The sequence below is a fragment of the Lampetra fluviatilis genome, chromosome 37, assembly GCF_964198595.1.
Source record: "Lampetra fluviatilis chromosome 37, kcLamFluv1.1, whole genome shotgun sequence".
NCBI classification, from domain to species: Eukaryota; Metazoa; Chordata; class Hyperoartia; order Petromyzontiformes; family Petromyzontidae; genus Lampetra; species Lampetra fluviatilis.
The window spans coordinates 8,079,917-8,096,994 of record NC_136311.1 but is presented as its reverse complement, the minus strand read 5'-3'; the positions used below and the strand labels follow the sequence as shown (position 1 = coordinate 8,096,994).

The 17,078-nt window shown below is 50.9% G+C and overlaps 1 protein-coding gene across 3 annotated transcripts in view; it reads right to left on the bottom strand.

Annotated features, from left to right (window-relative positions):
* Nucleotides 1-2,082: 2,082 nt before the first annotated feature.
* The window catches only part of LOC144945320 (E3 ubiquitin-protein ligase DTX1-like), a 30,515-nt gene continuing 15,519 nt past the window's right edge, over nucleotides 2,083-17,078 (bottom strand). For 2 of the 3 annotated variants that reach the window (XM_078873750.1, XM_078873751.1), the window contains exons 3-10: nucleotides 14,003-14,858; nucleotides 12,218-12,279; nucleotides 10,801-10,941; nucleotides 10,046-10,110; nucleotides 8,387-8,545; nucleotides 7,713-7,874; nucleotides 7,054-7,143; nucleotides 2,083-6,657 (exon numbers count right to left, since the gene is read on the bottom strand). In XM_078873750.1, coding sequence (XP_078729876.1) covers nucleotides 6,433-6,657; nucleotides 7,054-7,143; nucleotides 7,713-7,874; nucleotides 8,387-8,545; nucleotides 10,046-10,110; nucleotides 10,801-10,941; nucleotides 12,218-12,279; nucleotides 14,003-14,858 — 1,760 coding nt within the window. In that variant the 3' untranslated portion in view covers nucleotides 2,083-6,432. The remainder of the gene's footprint in view (nucleotides 6,658-7,053; nucleotides 7,144-7,712; nucleotides 7,875-8,386; nucleotides 8,546-10,045; nucleotides 10,111-10,800; nucleotides 10,942-12,217; nucleotides 12,280-14,002; nucleotides 14,859-17,078) is intronic. The other variant, XM_078873752.1, reaches the window with a different exon arrangement.

Below are 17,078 nucleotides of genomic sequence, written 5' to 3'. Positions count from 1 at the left end.
GCAATTGGGAAGCGTGTTGAATACTCTTAGGTTTTTTTCGGTAAAGTCACGTAAGTAAAAAATTAAATTAAAAAAATTAAATTAATGAAAGTATAATATTATTAATTTTAATACATTTTTTATTTATTTTTTACCTACGTGACTTTACCGAGAAAACCTAAGAGTATGAATCCTTGCAGTCACGAAAGCTTCAAATCTAGAATTAAGCGTGTTGAAGGCCACCGAATGAAACCCCGAGCTCAATAACAATTGCGCATTCGCCCCCCAAGAAGGATATGAAATCTCACCGAATATCGAGTCTGGGTCACGAGCAGGCTGCAGCGTGCACGCGACACAGCAGCCACGGCCAAATTCGAGACGCACACTGAACGTGGCGTGTCGCCGGGTGAATAAAAATCCCCGCATCGCCAACTCGGCTGACACGAAGCCCTGGTGATAGGAACCGGTCCTCTCCGATCGAGTGCACGCGTACCTCAGAGAGCTGGAAACCATTCAGTTCATCCTGAGACCTCACCCTTTGGACCAAGAGGGCCCCCCCTCTAGCCTCATCTAACCTCGTTTTTTTTACCTAGGGACAGGTATTTTCACTTTCGTTTCCCCTATTATTGTGCTCCGACGTTATTTTCAACTCGTGCATCCTCGAACTACACCGTCGACGTCACGACATCAAGTTTAAGAAGTCGCCGCTCGGAGCGAGCAATTGAACGGCGAACCTTTTCAGACGGGCTCCTGGAACGCGACCAAACAACCACTTCCGATGTCACTTCACTGAAACTCCACGGGGGTGGTAATGGTGCCCTGTCAAGCCCTGTAAAGTAGTGTTCGTTGCACACAAACAAAGGTTTACGGATTAGAACCAGTTCAAGTGAAAGCTAAAATCGATCGCTTTTTTCTTTGTTTCGTTTGTCAAGTCATCGGGAGCAACATTTGAGAACCCAACCCTGCAGGCCAGTGGCTTGCAGCCCAAGAGTCGCAATCCAGCAACTCGGTACTCGGGACACCATCACCACTGAATGTTAAAGCAGCAACCACCCCCCAATGCTGCACACACACACTCGAGCCTGCAAGTGCGAATTTAGTCTTCCAGTTTGGGGGCAATGCTGCTATGTGGCTGTTCCCAATTGCGTACAATACAATTTGCGAGCAATATATCAACATTTGCAATGATCCATTATATTATCATGGGTCCGCAACATGCGGCTACTAGGCTGCCCCCTAGTGGGCAGCCGTTTAAAAAAAAGAAACGTAAACCTTAAAACAAGATTTTACGTAAAGATGATTTGTTAAATATGGCAGGAAATGGGTCACTATGGAATGTCTTGGTGACGATAAAATGTACAACAAACTATTGTTAAATAATAACTAAGTGGGTGGGGGGGAACACCTAAAGACGACGTTTATTCCGTCACCTATGTTAAGTCAGAATGTGTGCCATCTGCTGTAAGCCTCCTGGCTGTGTTTGTGTACAAGTGGCTCTTGCTTGTGATGCCGGCTCTCGAACTATTTTGGTCAAAGACCAAAAACCCCGGTGGCTCTTCTTCATCGAAAGGTTGCAGACCCCCTTGGCCACGACGCACCCACGTGAGTCACTCGGCCATCATCCCTCGCAAGTCCTCAGTCACGAGTTAAAACCCAGTTTCCCAAAGACGCCCTCTTCTGCATTACATCCATCTACGCCTGACTATTACTGGTAGGAACCTCCTGGTTACACCAGCCCACAGAGGATTATTGTCCGTCCGTCGTGCAGGGAGGGGCTGGGTGGGGGGTGGGGAGTGGCTGGTCACCCCGTGGTGCCCTTATAAAACTCAACGTTTAACCTACTCACGCCGGCTTGTGCCCGCCCTCAGTCGGGCATATTTGCGGAATACACCACGCCGCCGTTGACCCTGGCCATTGACCGAGCAACCCAACGTTCCTACCAGCTCCCTCCGCAGGAATGTGTTAATAAGCCGGACATATATACGAAAAATAAAAACAATCTCGGCTGTGGCCAGTGGGCATGAAGACTGGGAAGTGTTCGTACTGGGCACTGTTCCAGAGGTGGGGGACACGAGAAATAATTTACACGCAGTAGTCTCAGAACAACGTATACATAAACATCCCCGTGTCCTTTATTGTCTCTCATTTTGTCATTTCAACTACATGGTAAATGTTTATAAGTTAGGCGTGTTAATCTGCAAACCAACATTAATACAAACAAAAAAAGTGTCCGACAATGCATGTAATCACAACGGAACAAAATAGCAGTACCAACAGGAAAATGTACAAAATATTAATTCCAGAAGGGCGATTGTTTCACCGCACGACCAGCGAAGGAAGGTTATTGTTTACCAGCTGACCGAGACGGACACGCGGGATTTGCTCTGGCACAGAAGCCACGTGTTCTTCAAACCAATTTACATCGGCGTCACGCCATGAGATGAACACATTTTTTCCATCAGTAAATGTTACATCGCTCGCAAGCGAGAAATCTTAGCAGCCTCAGGTAAGAACCCTGAAAGATGACGTCAATTACCCCCCCCACCCTTCGTTCGTTTTCCACTGGCACATCCGAGCTGTGCCAACGCGGGGTCCCGCATGCAGTACGGGGATGGCTTTACGCTGAATATTTGCCGAGCTCAGCTGGTACCAAACTGTGAAATTCCGGCCTTACAAGACATCTTAATCTGGCTCTGGGCCCAGCGGTGGGGATGGGGGGGGGGGCAAGGCTAACGACATACACCAAGGACACGTTACCGCGTCTTTCGCACGCGGCACGACTCATTCATCGTGACGTCAACAGCGCGGCTCGGCTTTTTACAGTGGAAAAACAACCTGCCTTGTCCTGATACACGCGGCGCTACCTTGGCTCGGTTTAGATGCGCAGCGGGGGGGGGGGAAGAGGAAACGCGTCAACTTTTAAAGTCACCCGAGTTGTCTTATCCGGCACTAAGTGGAGCATTCTCGTACGTCCTGCAAAGCGGTCACCCCGCATGGCATCGAATGGGAACTTTTTTTTATTACAAAAAAAACATCGAGGCTTTTTTTGTGCAATTATTGGTTGACCAGGCTGAAGACAAAACAGTGCCGGGCTCAATTGCTACGACACCTCGAGCCACACGGCCACCCCTCCACACAAAAGTGGCATTCTCGCACTCCCGATAACCATTGGAAAACAAAGCGAAACAACAAAGACGCAACTGAAACATGCTCTCAGGAAATCACTGAGCAAACCTCCAGTCAGCAACACAAGGCCTCTCAACAAATCGCGTACCGCGTTTGCTGGGTAATTTTTACCACGTGCCCGCCCCCCCCCCCCCCCGTTCAACATTTTCGTACAATCTTGCGAAAAAACATTATAAAAAAAATGAACCTCCTCCACTGTGCTGCCTTTAAGGCTCAACATATCCCGCTTAAAGTAATAGTCTGTTCATTCCTCTGCGGAACAAGTCCTCCATCGGTCGGAAGGTTACAGGAAGAAAGTCGTTAATGCGGGCGACCAATGGAGAGAAACACAAGAGCCACCTCTAACCGCACGCACGACATTGTGCTGTTAAAAGTCACATTCATGTCCATTAAACAATGCAATGGCACATCTGTGCGTAGCGTTCGTCGGACGGTGCAGGTGAAATCTAAGGGAGTTTCGTGCTTAACTTTTTCAAAAAGTCACGTGAGCGAGCGAGCGATTTCCGTGATCTCACATTCAGCAGGGACGTTTACTGCCAAGCGGGCCGTGCGCACACAGCCCCAGACACACTGCAGATGTTGGTCATCTTTCTCCTCCGCCGCAACAGACACGTTAATCATTAGTATTACGATATAATTTGTTCTCGTTATTAGTATTATTGCTATATCAAATTTTTTTTTTTTACAATTATCTTCTAACTTTTTATTTTAGTTGTATTATTACGATTCGAAGCACAAACTCATTATCACGAAATTGTGACAACTGATAATTTTCCTGCGTCGTTGTAACCACGAGCGCAGAAAACATCACGGCCGTCAACACCACCAACAACCACCACCAACCACCACAAGTGCGCTTCACTTAGAGGACAATCAACCGCGGCGACGGCGTCAATCTCGGTCTTTTACGTCGCATCTCGTCAGATGTACATCTCCACTCCAATCCATCCATGTGGTCCCACAGGTGGAGCGGCTCCGTCAATAAAGCGCCGTCGACAGCCCTCCCTCCCCACGCGCCGACGCCTACGAGCGTCACCCAAGTGCTGACGGAGCACGGCCTCCATTGCCATCACCTTCCCTGACTCGCAAGCTCGCCCCGACGCCTCCGCAGAGGAGAGGCGACGAGCCGTCCGTCTTGCATTAACCCTGCTGTCGGTGTATAGGGCGCGCATCTCAAAGACACGTTCTTTAGAAGCCATGCATTAGGGTGCCACTCAATATGCATACGGAAAAGTTAAGTCTACATTTTCTGCGATCACACCCTCTCCATTTGTTACCTTTGGTGTTAAAAGTCTACTGCTGAATGCCATTCTAACCTGTTAATATTTAAAGGTTCCTCCGGATTCACTTTGATCTGCATAGTTTCCTCTTACTACGCACCTCCGATTAGCACGGCTGGCTATGTACGATGCGAATGCTCGATTCAAATCCGTCGAGCAACCAGTAAATACAAAGGGATTGTCTTCAGACTCGCAGCGCTTCGGTTTAACAGGCAAGCGAATAAAACCAGGAAGCGTGACCACGGAAATAACAAACATTAATTCTGAGTGGCACCCTATCATGCATTTTGGAACGAAGGTGGGGCCTTGTGCACATGCCTGACCTTTCAATCTTGGGCTAACGGCGCATCGCACTCAAATTGTAAAAGGCGTGCCGGGGGAAAATTGGCTCTGGGATAATATGCAAATGCAGAGAGTGACGCCGCAGCTGTACACACACACACACAAGTGATGACAAGTCCCAGGGCAGATGAGTGGTCACAATCTGTCGCCAGGCAGACAACGAATAACTATGCACAATACACTATACGCGATTTCAACATTTATCGTTAAGGCTGGGAGATAGTTCAAACTGAGCACTGAGGTTAACACAAACACCAAACACGGATAAGGACGCACAACCGTCACCGGCTTTGTTGTCCACCACAACAAGAAAAAACATACGTGGCCCTCAATAGGCCAGCGAATTGCGCTTCATGCACACAAAGCGGCAAATTAAAGCGAAACCAAAAATATTATTAATGTACAACACCAAAAAGAATTACACGAGACCGCCTGAACATTCTGCGTTTGCTGCGAAGGGCAGGCGGACGAGTTAAAAAAAAAACGAGACTCGTCTTGTGAGCGGGAAGAATTCTGTACGCCCCTGCCGCTTTGCTCGCATGAGGTTACGCCCCTTGCAGCCAAAGGACTTTCCGCTTTATAGTACACAGTGCGCCATCTGCAAAGATGAACAATATATTTCCCAGTCAGGGATACTCATATACGTCATAAGGTATTGTATTTCTTAACCTCTTCCTCAAATCTTTTAAACTATTCATTTCTCAACAAAGAAAACATTGCTAGTAACTCAGAGGTACGAGACGTACTTCTGACATAAGACCTCATCGCAACGAGACCCAGGTTTACTTTTGCTCCTGCGGCCGTGCGCGGGGATTGCGAGGCATCGGAAGATGTAAACACAGCAGATATGATTACACCACATCGCGCCACCATCTTGCAGTGCGATGGCGTGGCGTGTGACAGCTCGACAGATCCGCACCACCTCGTTCCCAGTGCCATCGCGCTTGCGTAGAAACCTTCTCTGCAACACGCGCAAGCGCACACCCCCTCCTGTCCACCACGGGCCATTTCACACAGTGCTTGCCGCCGCCCTGAAACACAAAAGGGCCCCCCCCCCCTTCGCCATCTCCCTCCAAACCAAATCTTCTCTGCTGATGTGATCATGCAATGCACGCACGCACCCCCCCACCCACCCCGAAAGCTTCAGTGCAAAGCAGCAGCAGCCACCGCTGTCTGCGCCATCGCAGCCTTAGAGCACAAACAAAAAGCAAAGTCACCGGGGCTTCCGGATTTCGCTTGCACACAAACGCAGTTGTCGAACGTGGGGTTCACAGCGGGGAGGTACGATTTTAACAGCGAAGCGCATGTACAAGGCTGTAAGGTAAGGACGATCTTAATGACTGATCGATTAATAAGTGCCAGGTCCTCGAGAGGTTACGGCAAAAGGCGAGCGATGACTCGGAAGAAAGTAAAGACGACAGAGAGTCGGCACGGGAGGAACGTGAGATCAAACCCCGGGGGGGAGGGGTGGCCACGGACGCGGGCAAAGCTTCACTCCCCCCTGTGGTCTCGACCATCGACTCTCGGTCAATTGGCCGCTGCCACTGGCCCGAGTTGGAAGCGAACGTGGCAGGAGGGCGGGAGGGGGGGAGGGGGGCAGGAGGGGGGCGGGAGGGGGGGCGGGAGGGCGGGGCCCGGACGCACGCTAGTCGAGCAGCAAGGCCTCTGTGACGCCCTGTGCGGCCAGCTCGGCCTGCACATTCTGCAGGTAGTTGGGGTCGGGGAATCCGTGGCCCGTCACGTTGGAGCCGAACTCCGTCTTGTGGTGGATCTCGTTCCACACGACGGTGTCCGCCTCGCCCGTGGTGCTTGACGTGCCCACCGTGAAGATGAGCCGCCGCTCCCACGCCACGATCAGCAGCTTCAGCACCTGGGGGAGGGGGGGGGGCGGCGGCGTTAGCAGTAGCAGCAGCCGCACCGGATCGCCAATATTTTAACCATGCAAACGGTAAGAGAAGACCTGGGTAACGAAATTGAATGGAATTAAATATACTACTCAATATTTGTAACAATTGATAACGTGTTTACTTTCACTCTTATACTTCCCATCGAATCGATAACTTCCTCGAGAACTCTCACGACCCAGCCTCTCCTCTCTCTGCGGCGGATGCTATCGTGGTGCCAGGGCCTTCGAAACGACGCTGCTCATTTCCTTAATTGCCCCCGGCTTCGCGCTGTCGACCCAGCGGTACGAACGGCCGCACCGCAGTCCATTGGCAGATTTGTGGGCGATCGCAGCAGCAGCCACCCCCCCCCCCCCCTTTACCTTGCGTCCCTCCTCGCTGTCCGGCAGGTAGCAGTGGCGGGGGAAGCCGCGGGCCGTGAATTTCTTGCCCGGGTTTGGATGCTCTGGCCCCTGTTGGCACGCAGCATACGTAAGGGGGTACAGGGTAGGGGAGGGGGTGCAAGGTAGAGCAATGTCACAAAAAAACAAAACGTCAAGGATGGTGCGGGGAGGTTAATACCACCCTCTGCGTAAAGTTTTTAGTACAAAGTTGCATTGCTTTTGGGCGGGGTGGGGGGGGACTTGCACTCTTGAAAACCGGCCAAATTTATCACACCCAAGCAAACGCATTTTTGCACCGACAGCTACCCGGCAGCTGCCGCACTGCTGAGTAGATGTATTGTCCAATGCGTACGCAATATCTTGCCTAACTCGTTTGAAAAAAGATATTCATGGAAGTATAATTCAACTGCCGCATTGCGTTGGAAAAATACGTTGGCCCAAAAACTACCAGTGATCAGAGGTTTCAAGCTCGTATGACGTTGTTCCTAACCAACAAATATTGCATTTGAAAAATTTCATGACGGTCTACCAACAGATTAATGTAACTTGACTAGAGTGCATCTTGTAACGCTGCTGCAGTGCATCTTCCATCAAAGGAGGGGGGGGGGGCACAGGCCAGAAGGGGGACTTGCGAGCACCTGGGTGCCGGACGGGATGTCGTAAATGATGCGGATGGCGTGGCAGTCGGGCTGGCCGGGCAGTGAGAACGGAATGACGTGGAACTCCATCTTGCCGGGCGGCTGAGTTCCCGTCTTCTCCCCGTAGATCGTCTTGCACGTCGGGCACTGCAGACTCCCATCCTGGAGAGGAATTAACAAAGGTAAAAGATCTCCCATGTAGGCCTACGCAGACTATTTGGCCCAAGTGCTGTTGAGTAAGCACCTAGCGAGGCCGGCGCAATGCCCGACCGCTTTGTCTCCCCGGCAAATTGTTTAAACGTCCCACCAGGCACTCGCTTGAAGCCGAGGCCGACATAGAGGACACCTTGAAACGATTCAGGCATCACTTGCCACTGCTGTTGGGACGTGACCGAGAGTCGAACTCAGGTCACCACCGTTTCCATACTTTCACGGGCTCCCACGTCCGTGCCCCCCCACCCCGTCAGATCGCGAGCGTCCTTTCAAATAAAATCTGCCGTCGTCCTTCCCGTCTTTCACCCGGGCAGACTGAGTTTGTTTCCCGGACATTGCCAACAACAAGCTCACACGACAAACATCACATCATCACATGACACCGCCCCACGCTCATTACAAAATCATCCTGCCGCCGCCCCCCTCCGTCGGGACAGCAGACGAGGATGTGTCGCCCGCACCTTGTTGCCGTTGCTGTACATGGCGACGAGGCAGAGGAGGTGGAACGCGTGGCCACAGCGGCCCAGCTGGCCCAGTCCGTCGGCCCGCACGCCCGTACAGCCCGTCATGCCCTCGTAGCCCGAGGGCACGGCGAGGCGCTCCATGCAGATGGTGCAGTCCTGGCGCGCAAGGGGGACACGGGGGTGGGCGGGAGCAGGGCGAGAGTTTACACGGCAAAGCTTCAAACTTGCTCACTTGATCTTTTGAGGCCGAGCCAACCGAAGGGGAGCCCATGATCGGGTCAGGTTTTCAATTAGTAAAGAATGAATGTGAATAAGAGTAATAATCATCATCATCAGATGCGGTTTCTTCACGGTGTCGACGTGTTAACAGAAAGTTGTGGGTTCGATCTCGACCTTGACAAATGCATATTTGGAGTTTGCGTGCCCTCCCCGTGGCCGTGTGGATTTTTCTCTGAGTCCTCCAGGTTTTCCCTCCCACATTTAGAATCAACATCACACGTTTAGAGTATTTGGCTGCAATAAATTTCCACACGACAAGTCACTTCGTTGAGCTATCATGTGGCCCAGGTCGCTTCTGAAAAAGAGCCATATAGCTCAGTGGGCCTTAACGGGTAAAATAAAAATCGTACGAGTTTAGTTTGTTTCAGACGAAGGCCTTGCAAAGCAGCCGCCGCCTCTCAATCCTGCAGAGGTAATAACCCATGTAAGAACTTTCACTTTAACTGAATGCCGTCGCTCCATCTCGCTGGTGGACATCCCCTCGGGAAAGTTCCGTTCCAAATACCAATAGTATTATACTCGTTGGTTCGTTCGGTAAAGTCACGTATGTAGAAATAAAATACAATTTAAATAAATTACAAATAAAATTTAAACAAATCACGACGTTGCGAACGCAACACAAGCGCTCATCATCAGGTGAAAATGGGGCAAAACACAGAGCGAGGGAACACACAGAGGGACATTACACACAGAGCAGACAGAGAATGGCAAACTGCACGGAGGCAAATACAGCAAGAAGATGGGAGACGAGAACTCAACAAACCTTAGAAACACAATGCGATGCAAACCAGTCGGCCAACAACACAGTTAGACACTAACCTGGTTGACCACTTATTACAAAAGACTGCAAAATTTTGTGTTCATCTTCTGTACTGAACATACCAACGTAAACAGAGGACAAGGACTCGTGAACAGACACGAGGTAGCAGAGATACATACACGGAGAAGACAGAGGGAAATATGTTTTGGGCAGCACAGAGGGACAACCAGAGCAACACCACACCAAGAGACACACACACATGGAGAGGCACACACAGAAAGACGCCCGGAGAAATAACGTATAGGGACTTATATAGGCTGTAGAGGTGGGGGAAGGGAAGGGGCGGAGAGAAGGTCCAATGCAGGCAACAAATCGTGGGAAACAATGGGGAAACGGAGACACCAACCACGGTAAACGAAAACGAAGAAAAATTACAACAAGCAGAGATACATACACAGAGAAGACAACACAGGGAAAGATGTTTTGGACAGAATTGTAAGGACAACCTCCCAGTAGAGGTGGATTAATATATAATCAGTAGAAACCAGTAGTATTCCTATTTGCAAAGAGTTATTTACAGACGGGGAAAAGATGGTGTTTGCCCACAGTCAGCTCACCTCGTCTGGTGGGTTTTTCATCATTTGCAGGTATTTCTTCACCACATCTTCAGGTGATTTCTTTCCTATTATCAAACAAACAGCTCTATCAGTTAAATATTGCTATTTCTATTATCCATGCACAACCGCCAAAATGGACGTGGACGGTTGTTTCTTTAAAAGGACAGGCACATGCCCATTTTGGAAACCCCACCTCCCGCCCCCCATCCGGAACTGAACCCATGATAGGCAAAATAAAAAGATGAGAAAGGAGAGAGGTTATCGAAGAGATCACTAAAAATGTACAATCATCTTGAGCATACAAAGCGCATGCTGCTCAGAGCGAAGCTTCATAACAACACTTTGACGCAATGCTTGGGCGAGAATTAATGCTGTTTAAACAACTCTCTCCCGACGGATGTAAGGGGAATGGGCAAAATCACACGCTTCCGCGAGGTTTCCAAAATGTTAATCTTTAACAATCCTCCAGTAAAAAAGAAACACAACACAGCTGATTTCACCTCCCCACAAATTAAACATGTTTATTCTGAAATCCTCTTTCCTTCACAAAAAACAATATTAATGCAGGAGGCAACTGTTTAAACAAACTCTCTCAGCCCGTTTAGAATTTCGGGGTCTCCTGCTGCTGGGAGAGTCTTTCACATGATTGCTGCTGCTGGCTTTGCCAGATGAGCCTCGCTCGGTCAACTCCAAGGACACAGCCGGTGGCGTGGCATGGGGGGGGTGGGGAACGGCCGAGCGAGCGGCGTCGTCACCTTTTTTGCCCTTGGACTTCTTGATCTTGCGGCAGGTGCCGGAGACGCCGGGCACGGGTCGCAGCTCGTCCTTGCTCACGGCTGGAGGATGGAAGAGATGCTTAGGGAGGGCGCGAGTCATGGGGAGCAGCCCCCCGCCGGCTGGGACCGACCGCCACGGGCCAACGATGGCACGCGGAAGGGGGAGTTGGGGGTGGTGGGTGGGGAGGTGCAGTAGAGTAGTAAGGGTCAGAGAGAGCAACAACAACAGGGTAGAGAAGGAGAAGATCGAGGGCATGAAGTGGCAGGCAGAGAAGGGCAGGGAAAGACAAGGAGAGGGTGAGAGGCAGGATTAGAACATAGCAAGCAAGGAACGCGAGTTAGAAAGTGACGGAGGACGGCTAAGTAGTGTGGGAATGTTTCTGTGTTGTGAGCAGGAAGGGAAAAAGGTGCTGCGCTGCAAGTGCTTGCTGACATCACTGCTGATGGAAGGGCCTCCACAAGAACGAGCTACATAGTTGCTCTAGCGGATATTTGTCATCTCTTTGACGCTGGCAGACATTCTGGAAGCGGGAGTACCCACACTTTACCCCATCACACGCGATCTGTCGTTCAAACTAGCTGTGGCGACAGAGGCTGAGGGAGAACGAAACTGAAGAAACTCGCCCAAGGATTAAATTGCCACGCTGGGAGATCTGATTGACCCGGCGACCGCTGAATTGCAAGTCTGGTGTGCTGCTCACCGTAATGCTACGGCAGCAGCATCCTATTAATCTATAAAGCGTCTAGATCCTATTGCGTCTAAAGCTGGTGGTGATCGACGCGTTGATGGCTTTCATCGCGATTTCACACTTAACAGAGTGGCCCGCGTGAAGGCTGCCATCTTCCGCTCCAAGATGGTGGTGGTGTAGCATGGCTAGAATGGGCCCTGGGTGCATGGGTTAAAATGAGACCCCCCGTACTACCCCCTTTCCGACTTGATTTCCCTGCATTTCGTAGCCTGGTGCCTGGCCAATCCTCTACCCCCCCGTCCCCCCCTACACCATCCGCCCTCGTCGCACGCTCCACTCCCCCAGTGTGCTACCCTGTCACACCGAGGCAGCATCCCTCCGTGTTGTTCGTAAGCAATCTAAACTCGACGGGGCGACGGTATCGAGTTATGGAGGTCAGACTAATATTACGATTCAGCAGCAGCAGTTGCAACAGCAGAGGGAAAGATTCTCTTTCAAGAAGTGACCATTGCGTGACTCGGCTTAGCGCGCGTGCCAAGTTTCCAATAGACATAAAACCGAAGGCAGCAGACGGCAAACGGGATCACAAGATCGACGCGTAATACATCTTCTGATCTGTTCAAAGGCATTCCAAATCCATTACGCGTTGAAAATAAGTTATGTCCCCATTATAAATGTGTCTTTTTCTATCACATCACTAGGCCTACCTGCAAATGCAGACTGCAGAGATATTGGAAGGTTCATTGCATTTCCTGGAAGTGAAGGCATCCTTAAAGAAAGAAAGAAAAGGTCAACTGTAAGACGTAAAATCACGACAAGTACACGTGCAGAGCCCCTGTTTCTAGCCACGACGGGATGAGGGCTTTTCCGCACCCCTTCCCAGCGTCACGGTCACTGAGCACAGGCACAAAAACGCCAAGCGGACAGCAACAGCCTACACCCTTGATTGAAGGTGTAAGAGATGAGAGTCAACACGTTCCTCAAAATTACAAGATAAGGGATTTATTCGAGCATACTTTGCCCCGCTGGTCAGTGCGGGGTCCTTCAGTGACTGGGACATCAGCCGTGGAAGCATATAGGCGTCAAGCATGAGAACAGATTGAGCCGCACTGCCCTTCTGGCCCACCGCATTATCCCCGCAAGCCACTGCGAAGACAGCAGTTTCGCGCAGGGTGACCTCCCCCCATGCAAAGCGCAACGCGGGCAGAACCCTGCTGCGTCCCAGATCTTACAAGATCTCGGGCACGTTCGCTGGCGATCGGTAGTTGGGAGAACCGTTACGGCAGTTCGTACGATGGGGAAAGTGCAGCACGCGTGTGCAAACTGTGAAGTGAAGGAAGCAACTTCTGCTGCAGTCTTTGGCAGGCGAGGAGCGATAAACAGATGACAGGAAAAATACCGAGCCGACAGAATAATTAGCTTTTCTGGTTGAGATTTGTGGGAAGTGGCTAGACTGATGTTGTCAGCGAGAAAAATTTGCATTCTGTTCAAGGCCTGACAGCATGCTGAATATGTATCATCATGTCATGCTTTGAAACGCTTGTTTATGGCACCGTTACGAAGCAAGTGAAGCAGACCCTCGTCTGTATAATATTAAAACTAACCACAATCCACTACAGCAGCATACAATTAACCGAGCACAATGTTTGCCGTGCTGAACAGACACCAAGAGGTGTCTGTCGACGGTTCTTACCCAATAGCAATAAAGCGACCCAGCACCATTTGTCCTAGAGGCTTCATCCTGCCAAGTCTCATAAAAAAAACAGTGCCGGGTTTGCTGCTTAACCAAATGCTTGTCCACAAAGGTTGCAGGCGGATGGACTAAAATGTTATTTAGCATTTATACGTTTACATGAGGTGTACAAAAGCAATAATGTAGCTCGCAACGCAACGAACCTGGCGAACCAAGTTCGATTCCCACTCACGGCCAACATCAGTGACGATTATCTGAAACGGTCCTGTGCCTCCCCTAGGTCGACTCAGCCTCAAACGAGTACCTGGTGTGGTGTGTAAACATCGCCACTGGGGAGACAAAGGCGGCCGGGCGTGGTGCTGACCACCCACCCCCTTGTGTGCTGTGTCGGCCTTCATAGGTGCTCGCTAACAGCACTTGCCCCCACAGTCTGTTAAGGCTATACGGGGGATCTTTGTCTTTTTATATATACACACACACATACACTTTTAAAAGTTATGATAATATAACAAACAACAGACTGTAGGGGCAAGTGCTGTTAGCGAGCACCTATGAAGGCCGGCACGGCACACAAGGGGGTGGGTGGCCAACACCACGCCACAGTGGCGATGTTTACACACCGCACCAGGTACTCATTTGAGGCCGAGTCGACCTAGGGGAGAACCCTGAACCGGTTCAGATAATCGCCACTGGTGTTGGCCGTGAAGCGGGAATCGAACCCGGCTCCCCAGGTTCGTAGTGCACCGCTACACTGACCACGGTGACACCAACATTCCCCGCGAAGCGTACAAACCCTCACCCTGGTGGTGGCAGCGCAGCAGCAAGCCTCATTGGGCCACCCCTGGTCGTTGGCCCCATCCGGCTGATGGGTACGACCGGACCCATCAGGCCCGGCGGCATCGGCACCCCGACACCGGCGACGGATGACGTCGGCGACAGCGGCGGGGGCCCCGGGCGCGCGGCCGCCGCCGGCACCGGCATGCCGGACTGGCTCGCCTTGCGCTTCTGCGTCGGAGGGCGGCCCTGGCACTGCTGGCAGCCGCACGACAGCGGCCACGCCTGGGTCGACTGCGCGTGCGGCACGGGGCTGCCCGGCGACGACGACGACGCCGCCGCCGCCTGCGTCGGCACCGGCGAGGTAGAGGAGGCGGCCGTCACCAGCGGTCCGCTGCTGTGCGACGAACCATTTCCCTGACCCGCACCCGGTCCGGGCTGCAGCGTCTGCGCCACGAACTGCATGTGTCCCAACGCAGCACCGCCCGCCTGCTGATGCTGCTGATGCTGCTGGTGATGTTGCTGCTGCTGGTGGTGCTGCGGCTGGTGGTGGTAGTGGGGTTGCGGATGCATTGGAAGAGGCGGCGGCGGGCTTGAAGCGGGCGGGTACGGCGCCTCGTACGTGACGAGAATGCGTCGGCGGAAGTTGGTGCGCGGGTTGATCTGGCACATGTTGGAGAAGTCGACGTAGTAGGGGAGGCCCGAGAGCGCAGTCAGGTCGAGGCCCGGCCGCCGGCGCTCGTAGGCGTCCTGCAGCGCGGCGCACAGGTCCGCCTCGTAGCACGTCCACGCGCCACCGTCCTGCTCCCACTTCCACACGATGCCGCGGCCTGGCGCCGAGTCCACCGGGAAGTAGCGCTTGCGGATTGGGCGCATGGTGCCTGAACGGTGCGGCAACGGCGGGGAGATGATGATCGGCGAAGGCAAGCGCAGAGGTCACGGTGACGGTAGGTTGGGGATGGTGGTCGTTTGTTGTGGTCGTGGTGATTTGTTGTGGTCGTGGTGGTGGTGGTGGTGGTGATAGTGGTGAGGGAGGAGAGGATAAAATGGGAGTGGTGGTGGTCGAGGTGGGAAACAGAGGAGATTAAATACACATGGTGGAAGCAATTACATTTCATAGAAATATATTCAACAAAGACTGCACTCAAAAAAACCCATCAAATAAAATATGGCTCTCCACCTAAATTGACTAAATTCCAGCAATAGGAATGGTCTTCCTGCCAAATGACGATATTTAGCCCTAGTGTCAGGGTGGGTGGAAAATTGCTGCCCCGTGTCGATCGGAGGTTACTTTAATAGATCTCAGAAGAAGTTTTGCATCATCCACTTCTGTGGGCCGTTCTCCAACACTAAGGGCTGCACTGCTCTGCGGAAGATCTGAACGGATTCTTCCATCTCACGACATGATGCCGATAAAGGAAATCACGATTGAGTACAATATAGAAAAATAAACGAAACAAATATGTCAATATGGCAGGTAACGTTGAACTGGAAAGGATTATGCATCGGGTAAATATGGGTATTTGTTTAATCGGCTTTAACGAGTGCCCCTTGTGTTTTGTTTGGATGTTAACACATGGATTTTTCTGCCGAGCTAATTGCCACCGTGGTAAGAGGACAAAGCATTACTGTCGGAAGGTCGCGAGTTCAAATCTAAGTCAGGGGTCGACTCGGAATACCTTCTTACAGTTGGTCAAACGTCACAACAAAATCTCCCCGACGTGTACAATCCTGACCGTGGGAGCCAAGTGTGGTTGAGTCTGGTTAGCAGATTACAGTTACTTGGAGGACTGACTGCATGAGGAAAAATAGAGGTTGATGAAGAAAGCTTGGACTGCGACTCGTGTGGCCTGGCGATGGCATTGCAGCCATTCATTCATGAACAGCTCTCTCTCTGTGTTTAAATAAAGGAATGATTTTTGATTTTTGACAGAGCTGGCATTTTTCATTCTCCTCCTACCTCCTCCCCGTACCAAAAATAAAAACAAATGCCGCGTATTGCACGCGACTATAAATCCGCAACAGAGCCAAAAGGTATGCAAGGGCTCCGTTATTGATGCAGTTGAACAATCGAGCGTGCAGACATTCACGTTTTGATTTTGTAATAAGAAAAGTATAAATTATAACAACAAAAACAAGTTGGAAAAAAGAAACAGGCCCCGCGTGGGTCTCGCGCTTGCTAATAAATTATGCACCAAGACGGGCGGAGCGTTTAATCTTTCATTCGGGAAACAAAAGCCTTTCATGCTTGTGAAAAACACGCGCTCGCACGTTTAAAATTAAACGTGTTAGAAAAACACCAAACCAAAAATACAATTATTTTGTAAGTGGCAAGCTCAGTGCGCCTAACAGCTAGCACACAGTGGAACATTGTTCGTTAAACACACACATAAACGTCAACATTTGAAGCTTTATTGCATCTAGAAGAATGGGCGCATACAACAGCGATGAGAAATTCGAACGTGACGTTGATTCACGAGGCCTTAAAAGATGAAAATAAACAATATACTCTTATATTAAACACACCTATATACCCTTATAGACTACGGGTAAAAGCGATGCTTGCGAGCGCCTCGTAAGGAACTGCAGTGCACACAAAAAGCCGTTGTGGCCGGCACCCCGCAGCCGACCGTTTTTATCTCCCCAGTGCCGATGTTTTCTACACCACACCAGCTGCTCATTTGAGGCTGAGTCAACCTACGAGAGGCCCATTTGTCACTGACTTTGCGCATGGCCAGGAACTGAATGCAGTTCACCCGGATTACAGAAGTGTATTAACTGCTGCGTCACTGCTGCCCACTACAAAGACAAAGAACCCAGTCTAGCCTAGAAAGACTGTTAGGACAAGTGCTGCCAACGAGCAACGATTAAGGCCTACACAGCACCGACGCGTTGGTCTTTTGTGTCATTATGCGCGTCGATAGCACTTGGTAATCCAGACAGCGCATTTCACGGCCAACGCATCTGGAAGGGCATGGCAGTGCAAGTGATATAAAATATTACGGGATGTCCAAAAAGCTATCATCCTTGAAAAAAAAAGTTGCAGCCCTGCAATGAACTTGCTCATGCTACTGCTTGGCAGAACGATCTCAAGTGGAGCG